Source organism: Mesoplodon mirus (genome assembly GCF_964341445.2).
Source record: "Mesoplodon mirus genome assembly, chromosome: 15".
Taxonomy (NCBI): Eukaryota; Metazoa; Chordata; class Mammalia; order Artiodactyla; family Ziphiidae; genus Mesoplodon; species Mesoplodon mirus.
Genome location: NC_138991.1, coordinates 30,069,811 through 30,084,728, shown reverse-complemented (window position 1 = coordinate 30,084,728; position 14,918 = coordinate 30,069,811). Strand labels below are relative to the sequence as shown.

The window sequence follows — 14,918 nt, the reverse complement described above, 5'->3', positions numbered from 1 at the left end:
AACGCTGTGGCCATGGAGGACTAAACCTATCAGCATACCTGAGGTTTAGCAGGGGCCCATGAGAGTACGAGTAGCTGAATGACCAAGGGCAGCTGGCGAGGCACCGGCATGGGCGTGATGGTGCCCGGGCAGAGCTGTCCCGCACACGAGTCTCTGTCCCCAGCACTGGTATGTTGAGGGCAATTTAGGCCACAGTGGGGATGTTGGGGAGTCTGCTCACAAGCTGCTCAGGGCTCCTCCCACACCCCAGGGCTCAGTTTTGCGCAGAGGTGTCTGAGGTGCCCACCCTGTTGGTTTACACCTCAGTCATGCACTGCCAAGTGCTTCCTCTGAGGCAGTCTGAAAACTGGTAAACATTTTAAAACATGTTTTTTCCCTTTTCTTAAGGTTCTAATGACCAAATTGTAAAAATAATTGAAACAAAATCAAACACTTAGAACAAAACCCACATTTTTATCAGATCTACTTTTATTTCAGAAGGAAGTTTGTATTATAGTATTTACTTTTGTTTATATACAAGTTCTTCACATTTGTGTTTAAAATGCACAGACCTCCTTGAATTCTCTTGTTCCGGCTTAAATTAGCTGTTATTTTACAATACAAAAAATACCAAAAAATTGCAGTCCTAAATGTATGTATAACATCCACAACCCCCAGCAATGAAATAGTTTACAATACTTACTCCATATTTACATGAGTGCAATAGATGCTAAATTATACATATTAACAAACTAAACTTGAATCCAAACCAAAACCCCCCAAAACAAAACCGTAAATAACTATAAAACACTTCCAGAGCCAAAATCAGTTCAACAAAACAGGCTTCACTAGTGTTTAGAATGTTTTGTGCACAAATTCAGTTACTGAAAGTCGATTCCATTATTGCCTTTAAAAGAGAAGGTGCCAGTTTTCCTCTGCACTCCCAAATCGTCTCCCTGCAGGCGAGGGTGTTTATGAATTTGGACAACTCAGGGGAAATGTCTCTTGGTGGGCCTGGCTATCTACAAACCATCATGGTGATTTTTATGGTTTGAGCCATTTGGTCAATTGGGTAAATTTCAGGCTGAAAGCCGGTGCATGGCCTGAGGCCAGACCCTCTGCCTTCCTGGGTCTATCCTCAGGTGGCCAATTCTCACAGAAACCACAAGGAAAGGTCTCCTGGGATGACAGGTTTGAGGAGCTGGATTCTGTTGTAGTTCTGAAGAGCAGCTTTTCCATCTCAGTCACTGCTCTAGTGTTAGCTTAGGTTGTTAGTAAGTACTTAGAGAATATTTGTTGAATGAATGGATGAATGAACGAAACGTAAGGATCAAAGCTGTTAATGAAAAGGATACCACCACCCAAGGAAGTGAATCACTCCCATCCCATCTCTAAATATACTCTATTAAATAGAAGGAGCAAGATTTGCACTAAAAGATAAAATGTATTTTTCTACAGATAGCGCTCTGGTCTTTCCATTTGCCCCAGATTTCCTGGTGCGTCTCCAATGTTGCACCTCAGGCCTATTGCTGACAGTCTCTGTCCAGGGCTGCTTTTCTTCCAGGTTAGCTCAGGGAGTATGTGGTTGCCTTCTCTGTACACCTCCTCCCACACTTAGAGGTGATCCTCACAGGGAAGCACAGACCTCTCCCCAAACAGTGTGGGAAGGGGGCAGGAGGTGGACAGGAGGCCAGGGTGAGGTTCTCCATGGGAAAACAGGAGCTATTTATCAACAAAGCAGCCACGCTCACTCCCACTCCCAGTTTTCAGTATAGTAAACTAGGGTCCTGGGAAATGGTCATTAAAAATTTAGACAAAACCACAACAAAATGCAGCCCGGAAAAGCCCTTTTTGGAAAATCTGACTAGATCTACAGGTACAGTCTTGGAGTCTAAAGACTAAGAGGAGCGTTTCTCAGGACAAGATTGGTCTTCCCTGGGCACCCACAGCTCCAAGAAGCTGAAAGGAGAGTTACAATGCACTCACAGAGCCAATGACAGGGACAGAGACATTCTGGCTGCCTTTGAGTCTCTTCACACACTGCCCGCATTTTCATATGTGCACTGACAGATGATTCCTACTTTAGAAGCTATCCAATCAGTCCCAGATGCATTTGAACACGTGGGCACAATGGGGATGCCTTTCGTGGCTTTGTTATCATATCAGGGCGTAACGAGAGGACTTCTCTGAACCTGGATATCCAATATATGGCACAAAAACATATTAGGTCAAACTCAGACATCATTATGTTTAATAAAAATACATTAAGATATTTTTCTGTTTTATGTACACTCCAAATGTCTGAACATTCAGACACTACTGTATAGTTATGTACAAGTGCAATATCGATGTTTTCATAACTATTTTAATTTATATACAGGCTCTGAAGTTCCACATGACTTCCTCTTGATAACTGACTCTAAGCTGAGTGCCTTCTTCTCCTGCCACCCCCTTCCTCTGGCCCAAGCCTGGAAGACTCTTTGCTACTGGCTGCAAAGGAGAAGCAGGTGGATTCAGTTGTTTCTCCACTGTTGGAGCAGAATTAAACTTCACTTGCTCCTTCCTTCCTTTTAAAAAATAAACATTATCTTTTAGAAAAAAGAAAATAACCAGGTGGCTATGGGACATGGTGCTTATTATTTCAAGGCATGGGACTACCATGGGGAGGAGGCTTCTTTGCCAAGGAAACACCAGTCCTTTGAACAAACAAGGACTTCCCTTGTGGGAGGGTCCTCTCCAGTGGCCTTTTGGTAATCACAGGGGTGAAGGGCCAGTCCCCAGCAGGCTCTCTGCGGGTACTGTGATCTGGGGCAGGGACGTGGGGAGCTCGTAAGAGGAGGGGTCTTTTCCAGAACCATCTGCTCTTTAACAATAATGTGAAAAAGCAGCATTTTGAGAGGCAAGTCTCAAAGTAGAGGTGTTTTGTGCATCAGACAGTGTTTTATGGTTCAACATCCTTGAAAACATCTTTCCAGGCAATTCTTCATGGGAGTGGGGTTAGTGTTGGGGAAGAGGTCATACTCCTCTCTAGGCACTGCATATAAAGGTGAAATGCCGCAGTTTTTGCTCTTTTGAATATTGATTTCTCCAAATTCACAAACTTGAGCATTGTTGTCTAAAGGTCTACGCCCCCAGGGTAATGCCATAGAACACTGGGTTTTGAAGCAGAAGAGAGATCTTGGGAGGCTGCCGCATAATGCCAGAATACAGAGCACCATGGACGGGGACAACACACCATCCAGGCAGTGCCCTGGGGTGAAGAGCAGGGACTGGCCTACTCCACTTCAATTTGGTCACTACTTCAATTTGGTCACTTTTCATTTGGCATCGTTTTTTCCCCTTGTCGATTTTCCCCATGTGCTTTTCATCCTTATAGTTCACTGCCCTCCCCACAGCTACCCGATGGGTCGGGGAGGGAGCATGGGAGGCCTGAGCCCCTCCTGGGGAGGAGGGGAAAGAGGGCAAACAGCTTCAGGTCCTCCTCCAGGCTTTGGGCGGGTTCTGCCTGACAACAGGAGACCGACCCTCTGCTGGCACTCCACCTGAGCCTGAGAATGAAGAATGACCCACCAGCTCAAGCAGACTACAGGAACAAAGAGTTACCCTTTGATTAAGGGGTCCCAAGTGCTGTCATGCTCTTTTCGGCTCAAGACAGACATGTAACATGAGTGAGCCCCTCCCTCTGTGGTGCCTTGGCAGGAGCACCCAGAAGGGCTGAAGCAAACATAAGGCCTAGAGTGACCTGGGGCAAGGAGGCATGTGGGAACATGCCTTATTTAGTGTCCTTTTTGACAACAAAAACAGGAGCTTTGACAGTTAGGTCATTTCTGTTTTCCTCTCAATCCCTGCTGCTAGGTTAAATGTTTCTCGGGGTGAGAAAATTGTTTCCTGGCGGCAAATTAGGTTTTAGAAAAAGAGCAGATTGCCAATGATAGCTATTTAAGTTTTATAAGAATGTAGCAATGCAATTATGTAAAAACTTATGCTTACTAACTTTCCAACTGCTAGATCTATTTAAAGTCTAGGCACTTAGTGTGTGTGTGTATGAGTGTATGAGTGTGTGTGTGTGAGAGAGACAAAGACAGAGACAGAGAGACAGAGAGAGGTAAAGAGGAAGTGAAGGAGAGAGAGGGAGGGAAAGAGAAAGAGAGGAGAGAGAGAGAGAACTTCAAATGGATTCAGACTAAATTAATCAAGTTGCTACAGAAACTACCCATTATATCAGTTGGCATTCCAAGTAACACTGCTGACCTTGACATTTAAAATAGCCTCTTCTACCTTATGATTCAAAAGAGATGGACCATTATTAATTCTCAACTAGAAAAAAAGTTACTCCCTGAAAGAGAGATATTTGCCTAAATCGTGCAAGAATAAATAGCACATCTTTTAAAAAAGATAGCAGGCTTCAGATGAAAACAAGTTAATTCATCTGACTAGTTTTTAAAAGACCATGTTCAAGAATGACTGATGACAAATGTCTACTTGTAAACACTACATCTTTGTTTTTTGCACGGTTGAGACAGTCCCAAGAACAGTTCTCCACACGTGAACCTGAGTGTCACTCCTAGCTCTCTCACTTGCTCTCCACCGGCCTCCTCCAGCAACAACTGGATCACCCCTGGACCTGTAACTAAATCAACTATTTCCTATATGAAAGTAAAAGGTTAGATGCTGGAGCACAGATGGGAGAAACTGTCAAAGAAAGCTTGTGAACATGCAGATGAGGTGGATGTTTCGAGAGTTTCCAGTCTTCTGCCCTGCACAGTGTCTCCCTGCCTGCTCCCTCTCTGCAGATGGCTCTGGCACACCACTCCTCGCTCACAGGGAGTCCTGGCCCCAGCATCAAATGCAGGTCCCAGGCTGTGCAGGGGGCTGCTGTTTCCGGTTTCTCACCGCTCCTGACTTCTCTTTGTATACTATTGGCATCTGCTGAGAAATGTCCACCAGGGCGCTGGCCACTGCGAGACCTTGGGAGAACCCACAGAGGGAACACATGTTAAGGAACAGCTTGCTTTTATTAAAAAATAATTTTAAAAATTTCTTTTTACACTCACATGGTGCAATAAATAAATAAAGTACATACATGGGAAAAACCTTACCTCTAACCTGTGTCTCCCTCCATATTCCCCCCTTCCATCAGAGTAACTTCTTTCATCAGTTTGTATATATTCTTCAGGGTTTATTTGTATAACTACAAATACATATTCTCCTCCGCCCCCATTTTTACACAAAAGGAGCCTTACTTTTCAGCAGATCAACTAAGCAAAGTGCTCTGCCCGTGGTGGGAGCATCTAAATAAGACTGCAGACATGCTTTAAGCACTAAGTTTCTCCTGTCTTTTTCTCCAAGAAAAAGCTGCACTCTTTATGATGAAATTCAGATTCATTCCACATTGCCCAGCTAGCACTAGTTATTTTGATATCTACACCATGATAAGGGTTAGGATAGACTCTGGGGCCAGACTTTGGAATAAGCAAGGTTCTTTGACTTCCCTGTACCTCAGTTTCCTCTTTTGTAAATGGCGAACAGCACAGGGCTTGTGTGAGAAGTCAATGAGTGAACTGATGTAAAGTCTTAGAATGGTACCTGGCTTATCACCCCACCACCTCCACTACCACCTTTGCTTTGGGGACTAGTGGGTCCATTCTCCTTTTTGTATTGGTAATTGATTAACTTGATGTTCATTAGGGAAGGCACAGTCCTGAGGGAGTTGGATTCCTATGCATGGGAAAAGGCCAGACAGGTTCAGAGCCCTGCTGAGGCCCCCAGGAGCCATGCTAGAGGAGCTTCTTACTCCACCTCACTGAGCCTATAAAATGGGGGAGGGGGGAAGCTTTTAAGTGCCAGGTTTAGTACCTGGCATGGAGTCGGGGAATCCACACCAGTGACCACTGTTATAGCAAAGACAGAGCCAGGTGCTTCGGGAGTCCAGAGAAGGGCACCATTTAAAATGGGGGGTAGATCCTAGTTACAGCAATCAGATGAGAAAAGGAAAGAAAAGGCATCCAAACTGGAAGGGAAGAAGTCAAAGTGTCACTATTTGCACATGCCATGATACTATATATAGAAAACCCTAAAGTCTCCACCAAAAAACTATTAGAACTAATAAATGAATTCAGTAAAGTTGCAGGAGACAAGATTAATACACAGAAATCTGTTGCTTTTCTATACACTAATAATGAACTACCAGAAAGAGAAAGCAAGAAAATAATTCCGTTAAAATCACATCAAAAAGAGGGGCTTCCCTGGTGGCGCAGTGGTTGAGAGTCCACCTGCCGATGCAGGGGACACGGGTTCGTGCCCCAGTCCAGGAGGATCCCACATGCCGCAGAGCAGCTGGGCCTGTGAGCCATGGCCGCTGAGCCTGCACGTCTGGAGCCTGTGCTCCGCAACGGGAGAGGTCACAACAGTGAGAGGCCCGCGTATCGCAAAAAAAAAAAAAAAAAAAAAAAAGAATAAAATACCTAGGAATAAACTTAACCAAACAGGTAAAAGGGGCTTCCCTGGTGGTGCAGTGGTTAAGAATCTGCCTGCCAATGCAGGGGACACGGATTCGAGCCCTGGTCTGGGAAGATCCCACATGCCGTGGAGCAACTAAGCCCGTGTGCCACAACTACCGAGCCTGTACTCTAGAGCCCGTGAGCCACAACTACTGAGCTCACGCGCCACAACTACTGAAGCCTGTGTGCCTAGAGCCCGTGTTCTGCAATAAGAGAAGACACCACAATGAGAAGCCCACGCACTGTAATGAAGAGTAGCTCCCGCTCGCTGCAACTAGAGAAAGCCTGCGTGCAGCAACGAAGACCCAATGCAGCCAAAAATAAATAAATAAAATAAATAAAAAATTTTAAAAGAGGTGAAAGACTTATAATCTGATTAACTACAAAACATTTATGAAGGAATTTGAAAATGATACAAAGAAATGGAAAGATATCCTGTGTTCTTGAATTGGAAGAACATTGTTAAAATGTCCATACTACCCAAAGCAATCTACAGAGTTAAGGCAATCCCTATCAAAATAAACATGACGTTTCCCACAGAACTAGAACAAATAATACTCAAATTTATATAGAATCACAAAAGAACCTGAATCGCCAAAGCAATCTCGAGAAAAAAGAATGAAGCTGGAGATATCACGCTCCGTGACTTCAGACTATACTAAAAAGCTACTACAGAAATCAAAACATCATGGTTTTCCCAAAAATACAGACACATAGATCAGTGGAACAGAATAGAGAGACCCGAAATAAACTCATGCACTTATGGTCAATTAATCTATGACAAAGGAGGCAAGAATATACAATGGAGAAAAGTCTCTTCAATAAGTGGTTCTGGGAAAACTGGACAGCTACATGCAAAAGAATGAGATTAGAACATTTCCTCACACCATATACATAAAGACCTAAATCTAAGACCTGAAACCATAAAAATCCCAGAAGAGAACACAGGCAGAACACTCTTTGACATAAATCATAGCAAATAGTTTTTTGGATCTGTCTCTTCAGGCAAAAGAAATAAAAGCAAAAATAAACAAATGTGACCTAACCAAACTTAAAAGTTTTTGCACAGCAAAGGAAACCCTGACAAAATGAAAAGACAACCTACTGAATGGGAGAAATATTTGGAAATGATATGACCAATAAGGGGTTAATATATAATATATAAATAGCTCATAAATTCAATATCAAAAAACCAAACAACCCGATTAAAAAATAGAAGACCTGAATAGACATTTTCCCAAAGAAGACATACAGGCACCATACAGATGGCCAACAGGCACATGAAAAGTTGCTCAACATCACTAATCATAAGGAAAATGCACATCAAAACCACAAGGAGGTATCATCTCACACCTGTCAGAATGGCTATCATCAAAAAGACCACAAATAACAAATGTCAGTGAAGATGTGGAGAAAGGGGAACCCTTGTATACTGTTGGTAGGAATGTAAATTGGTGAAGCCACTGTGGAAAACAGTACGAAGGTTCCTCAAAACAATAAAAGTAGAACTACCATATTCCACTCCTGAGTATACTTCCAAAGAAAACAGAAATACTGATTTGAAAAGATGCATGCACCCACAATGTTCATAGCAACATTCACAGCATCATTTATAATAGCCAAGATATAGAAGCAACCTAAGTGTCCATTAACAGATGAATGGATAACGAAGATGTTTTCTACACACACACACACACTGGAATACTACTCAATCATAAAAAATAATGACATTCTGCCATTTGCAACAATATGAATGAACCTAGAGATTATTACGCTTAGTGAATAAGTCAGACAGAGAAGGATAAATACTCCATGTTATCACTTATATGTGGAATCTGAAAAAAGAGAACAAACGAATATATATAATGAAACAGACTCACAGATATAGAGAACAAGGTGTTGGTTACCAGTGGTGAGAGGGGAGGCAGGAGGGGCAAGACAGGGGTATGGGATTAAGAGATACAAAATTACTATGTATAAAATAAATAAGCAACAAGGATATATTGTACAGCACAGGGAAATATAACCATCATTTATTTATTTATTCATTCATTTAAAGAATGATTTTAACTGCAGGTGAATGGCTGCATGGAGGTGTGGGAGGGGGTCGGGGCTGTGATTTTAGAGGTCAAGGGTAGAAGAAGCAGACTACAGGGGAGAGATGGCAGCTGAGGTTAGATGAGAGACGTGGTAGAGTAAATGAAACAAAGTGGAAGAATGAGACTCCAGATGTAGGCCAGCAGAACTCGCCCGTGAATTATACATAGAGAGGTGAGGACTGCCTAGGATGACTCTTGAGTTTCTGGCTTGAGCAACTGGCTGAATAATGAATTCCTTTACTGAGATGGAGATCAAAGGACCAACTGGTTAGAAAGAGGGCCAGCTCCATTTTGGACATTTTAGGTTTGATAAGACCTTGAGGTATCCAAGTGGACATTTCAAGTAGGCAATCGAATAACTGGGTGTGAAGCTTGGCAAGGAGGACAAGAATTAGAGATATTAACCTGGGAAAGACACTGATTACTTAATTTTGGGGAATAATAAGCTCACAATGAAAAAGAAGAAAGCCAAGGGTTTAGCAGGAGGAACCTTAAGGTGTAGAGACTGGAAAGGAGACTAGCCATTATTTTGTAATAACTTTAAAGGTAGTACAATCTATTAGAAATACTGAATCACTATGTTGTACACCTGAACCTAATATAATACTGTAAATCAACTATACTTCAATAAAAATGAATGAATGAATGAATGAATGAAATGGGGGATACAGAACGGGTGGCAGGGATGGCCCCACCCTTGGGGTAGCCCTCAAGCAGTGAGCAGGGCTTCATCAGGAGTCCAGGGGGTTGGGGCACATCAGGCGAAGTCTGGAGCAGGAAAGGCCACAGTGTTGCAAGCCTGTCACCGCTCCCCTCCCACCCCCAGCCAGTACCTTGCCCTCAGGGAGCACCAGTCAATGTCTGCTGAGCTGGGCAGGAGATACTGCTCCAGAGCGCCAGGTTAATGGGTCATTCTGCCCTCAACCTGGACAAGGCCAAGTTAGGGGATGAACTCACAGGAATCCCTAGATGAGGGCAAGTCAAGCCATTCGCTTATGAAATGAAGACAATAAATCCTGACCTGGCCACGCCTAATGTCCTCCCTCATAAGAACACCACGGACCCAGACCTTCCGAAAGCTGAGTTGGAGTGGAGGCCTGCAGAATCATCTCAACTGAAAGTTGTCTAAAACATTCATATTGTCTGAGGCATCCCTCCAAAGTACTCCAAGATTAATCACAATACTTCCAAAACTATATTCCATATTTCCTTCGTGTTCAACAGTAAAAGAATGTTTATCTAAATTATGATTCAAGTATTTGATGGAGTAGTGTAAAAGATGGGTAAAACAATATATAGTAAGTTGTAAAAATGTTTATGATAGTTACATGAAAAAAGAAGAATAAAAATTAGTTATACAATCATTGCAACTAAATTGCTGATAAGGGCTGGAAAGGAAACAGTGAAAATTGGTGAGTGTCGGATGGTAGAATTGTGAATAAATTTTCAAAAACTTCCTTTAGGATGTTATAATTGTTGTTTGTGCCTTATACTTAGAGTGAAAAAGAAAAAGAAATACAGTAATGTTAGAAATACCAATTTGAGGACCACTAGCTTGAGGGAGCTAGCTGGAAGCCATGAGAGTAAGTAAGATGATTGAGGAAGAGCATATGGAGTGAAGAGGGAGAAAGCCTACATTTAGAGGCAGAGAAAGGAAAAAGATAGTAAAGGAGCAACACAGACCCGGGGGACTGGAAACACTGGCGGCAAAGAAGGTTTGGCTGGAAACATCAATACCACTGGCAGGCTGACGAGGCTGGGGCAGTGAGGAGATCCAGATTTTTCCCAGGAAGGAATGGTGACCTCAGGAAAGATGGGTTAGGAATACAGTGGCGATGGGATCATCTCTCCAAATCCTCACAATGACACGAGGCAGGCACTACAGGTATACCCCACTTTATTGTGCCTCACAGATACTGTGTTGTTGTTGTTTAACAAATTGAAGGTTTATGGCAACCCTGCACTGTCAGATAATAGTTAGCATTTTTAGCAATAAAGCCTTTTTAAATTAAGGATGTACCTTGTCTTTTTAGACATAATGCTATTGCACCTTAATAGGCTACAGTATAATGTAGACAGAACTTACACACACTGGGAAACCAAAAAATTCATGTGACTCGCTTTATTGTGATACTTGCTTTATTGACGTTTTCTGGAACCAAACCTGCAATATCTCCGAGGTCTGCCTGAATGCAATATCACTTTTATAACCAAGTTCTCTACAAAAGGGAAGAAGGAGCCTTCACACATCTAAAACATAAACCTCATTTGTCAATGACCTTCATCTACTCACCTGACTGCCCAGGAGGAGGGATTCCACCGAGGCCTCGAGGGAGCCTCACAAACACAGAGAGGACAGCAGCTTTGTTGCCAAAACACGGCTCCAGGGCAATGGGCTTGGGAACAGTCTGGTGGAAGAAAACAAAGAATTACCTAAAGCAGTGTTTCTGAAGAAGCACCTTCACCAGCCTTTAGATGTGATTTTTAAAGATGCCCCTATATTAGTTTCTACTGCTATGAAACAAATCACAAACTTCGGTGCTTAAAACAGCACCTATTTATTATCTCAATTTTGTAGGTCAGAAGCCCAGGCAAGAGCTCTGTAGGGCTCTCTGCTTAGGGATATAGGTCCTATTCATGTCTTCTATCAGTTCTGGAAAAATTCTCAGCTCTATCTCACAAAGGTCTCAAGGGTCTCAGCTCTTTGTCTTCAGAAGGTGGAAGTCAAGTTATCAGCTGGGTTCCACTCTTACCAGGAGGCAGGGGAAGAACCTGCTTCAAAACTCATTCAAGTTGGCAGAATCCAGTTCCTTCCAGCTCTAGGTCTAAGGTCCCCATTTCCTTGCTAGCGATCAGCCAGGGGCCACTCTTCTCTTGGAGGCCACTCACATTCCCCCCTACCTGGTCCCTCCAGCTTGAAACCAGTGATGGTGCTCAAGTTCTTCTCATGCTTCCTCTTCTCTCACCAGCCAGAGAAAGCTCTCCTTATATCTTAATATCAACTACCCTCAGACTTTAATTATTTCTGCAAAATCTCTTCAAAGCAGAACCTGGGGCTTCCCTGGTGGCGCAGTGGTTGAAAGCCCACCTGCCGATGCAGGGGACACGGGTTTGTGCCCTGGTCCGGGAGGATCCCGCGTGCCGCGGAGCGGCTGGGCCCGTGAGCCATGGCCGCTGAGCCTGCGCGTCTGGAGCCTGTGCTCCGCAACGGGAGAGGCCACAACAGTGAGAGGCCCGCGTACCGCAAAAAAAAAAAAAAAAAAAAAAAAGCAGAACCTGGAGTAGTGTTTGATTGAATATCCATAAGACAAGAATCTTGGGAGCCATCTTTAGAATTTTGCCATCAATTTCTTCAAATTGAAGAAAATCATTTCCAGAACCACTGTGGCTACAGCACAGGGAAATGAATAGATAAGTGAAATGGCAGAAGTGGGGAAACCAGTTATGAGGCAACTGCAAAAACCTAGGTGGGAGAGGATAATTAATGGCCTAGATCAAGGTGATAGGTAACAGTGGTGGAGGTGGTGCACAGTGGTCAGGAAATATTTTTGAAGATAAAGTCAAAAAGATTTGCTGATGGACTGGCTATCCAATGAGGATGAGAGCAAGGACGAGTCAAGGACGATTTTGGCCTGAGCAACTAGGATGATGAGTTGGGGAAGTTATGCCAGAGGAGCAGGTACGGGGAACAGTATTTAGAACTAAGTTTTGAACATGTTAAATTTGTTAAGATGCTTATTAAGACATCCAAGTGGGAACACTGAGCAAGCAATTTGATATGTGAGTTGGATACTCACAGGAGAGGTTTGAGTGGAGAGGTTTAAACATCATGGTGTTTAAATCCATGATGGATAAGATCACTGCTATGGTCTGAATATTTGTGTATTCCCCAAATTCATATGCTAGGGCTTCCCTGATGGCGCAGTGGTTGAGAGTCCGCCTGCCGATGCAGGGGACACAGGTTCGTGCCCCGGTCTGGGAGGATCCCACATGCTGCGTAGCGGCTGGGCCTGTGAGCCATGGCTGTTGGGCCTGCGCGTCCGGAGCCTGTGCTCCGCGACGGGAGGGGCCACAGCAGTGAGAGGCCCCCGTACGGAAAAAAAAAAAAATTCATATGCTAAATTTTTTTGGGGGGCTGAGCTGGGTCTTCATTGCTGTGCGTGGGATTTCTCTAGTTGCAATGAGCCGGGGCTACTCTTCATTGTGGTGCGTGGGCTTCTCATTACGGTGCCTTCTCTTGTTGAGGAGAATGAGCTCTAGGCGCATGGGCTTCAGTAGTTGCAGCACGTGGGCTCAGTAGTTGCGGCACGCAGGCCCGAGAGCAGGCGGGCTTTGGTAGTTGCGGTACATGGGCTCCACAGTTGTGGTGCATGGGCTTAGCTGCTCCGTGGCATGTGGGATCTTCCCAGGCCAGGGATCAAACCTGTGTCCCCTGCACTGGCAGGTGGATTCTTAACCACTGAGCCACCAGGGAAGTCCCATATGTTAAATTATAATACCCAATGTGATAATATTTGGAAGTAGGGCCTTTGGGAGATGATTAGGTCATGAGGGCACAGCCCTCATGAATGGCATTTAGTGCGCTTAGAAAAGAGACCCTGAGAGCTCCCTCACCCCTCCTACCATATAAAATTACAGCTAGAGGGAATTCCCTGGTGGTCCAGTGGTTAGGACTCTGCACTTTCACTGTCAAGGGCCCAGGTTCAATCCCTGATCGGGGAACTAAGATCCCATGGTGCAAGCTGCATGGTGTGGCCAAAAAAAAAAAAAAGATTACAGCTAGAAGTCACTGTCTGTGAACCAGAAAGCAAGCCTTCCCCAGACACCTAATCGGCCAGCACCTTGATCTTGGATTTCCCAGCCTCCAGAACTGTGAGAAATTAATTGCCATTATTTATAAGCCACCCAGTCTCTGATACTTTTTATAGCACCCTGAACAGACTAAGACAATCACCCATGGTGTAGGTGTAAAAGATGTGAGAAGAGGCGCAAAGACTGAGCCTGAGATGGCCACGACTGTTAAAAGATGTTGGGAGATGAAGAGGGTTGAACGAAGAATACAGAGCACAGAACAGCCAGAAGGTGTGTGGTGTCCTGACAGGAAAGTCAAGACAGCATTTTAAGGAGCAGCCGGCTGTGCCGTATGCTGCTGACGTGTGACACAGGGTGTCACTCAGGCTCGTCTATTCTTCTCAATCCCACAAATTATTACTATTTTATCAGGACGTTTGCTTAGATTTAGGCACATGTTTACCATCTGATTTACTCACTATTCCCTCTTATTCCACCCTCCTGGGGTAATTTCCCTCCTCTCTATCACATCCTTTAGACATTTCTTTTATACACGTCTGTTGGTGGCAAGCGCTCGGTTTTTCCCATAATCTGAGGATATCTTTATTTTATCCTTGTTCTTGGAAGGTAGTTACTGGGTACACTATCCTAGGTTGGCAGTTCTTCTCTTTCAATACTTTGAAGACATTCTTCTTTCTTGAGAAGTCAGTCAGCTGTCACTCTGTCATTCCTTTGTAGGTGATCTTTTTTTCCCCATTATTTTTTAATGTGGTAAAATGCACATAACAAAATTTACTATCTTAACCATTTTTAGGTATACAGTTCAGTGGTATTAAGTACATTTATATTGTTGTACAACTATCACGACCATCCATCTCCAGAACTCCTTCATCTTGGAAAACTGAAACTCTATACCCATTAAACAGCAACTCCCCATTCCTTCCTCTCCCAAGACCCTGGCAACTACCATTCTATTTTCTGTCTCTATGCAGTTGACTACTCAAGGTACCTTATATAAGTGAAATCATACAATGTTTGTCTTTTTGTGACTGGCTTTCACTTAGCATAATGTCTTCAAGGTTCACCTATGTTCATCTATGTAGCATTGGTCAGACTTTCTTTCCTTTTTAAGGCTGAGTAATATTCCATTGTATATATATACCACATTCTGTTTATCCATTCATACTTCAATGGACACATAGGTTGGTTCCAACTTCTAGCTACTGTGAATAAAGCTGCTATGCGCATGGTGTATGAATATATCTTCAAGACCCTGCTTTCAATTCTTTTGGGTATATACCCAGAAATAGAATTGCTAGATCATACAATAATTCTATTTTTATTTTTTTGAGGAAGAGAAATACTGTTTTCCACAGCAGCTGCATCATTTTCATTCCCACTAAGAGTACACAAGGGTTCCAATTTCTCCATGTTGTAGTGATCTTTTTTTGTACTGGCTAATTTTAAGACATTCTCTTTGTCTTTGGAGTTCTACAGTTTCACTATGATAAACCCAACTGTAGTTTTCTTTCTCCCCTGCCTTCCCTCT

General features: G+C 43.5%; 1 protein-coding gene across 2 annotated transcripts in view; it reads right to left on the bottom strand.

Moving 5' to 3' along the window:
• Positions 1 to 450: 450 nt before the first annotated feature.
• The window catches only part of ATRN (attractin), a 163,336-nt gene continuing 148,868 nt past the window's right edge, over positions 451 to 14,918 (bottom strand). The window contains exons 28-29 of one of the 2 annotated variants that reach the window (XM_082645840.1): positions 10,868 to 10,986; positions 451 to 4,946 (exon numbers count right to left, since the gene is read on the bottom strand). In XM_082645840.1, the coding sequence (XP_082501966.1) occupies positions 4,619 to 4,946; positions 10,868 to 10,986 (447 nt within the window). In that variant the 3' untranslated portion in view covers positions 451 to 4,618. The remainder of the gene's footprint in view (positions 4,947 to 10,867; positions 10,987 to 14,918) is intronic. The other variant, XM_082645838.1, reaches the window with a different exon arrangement.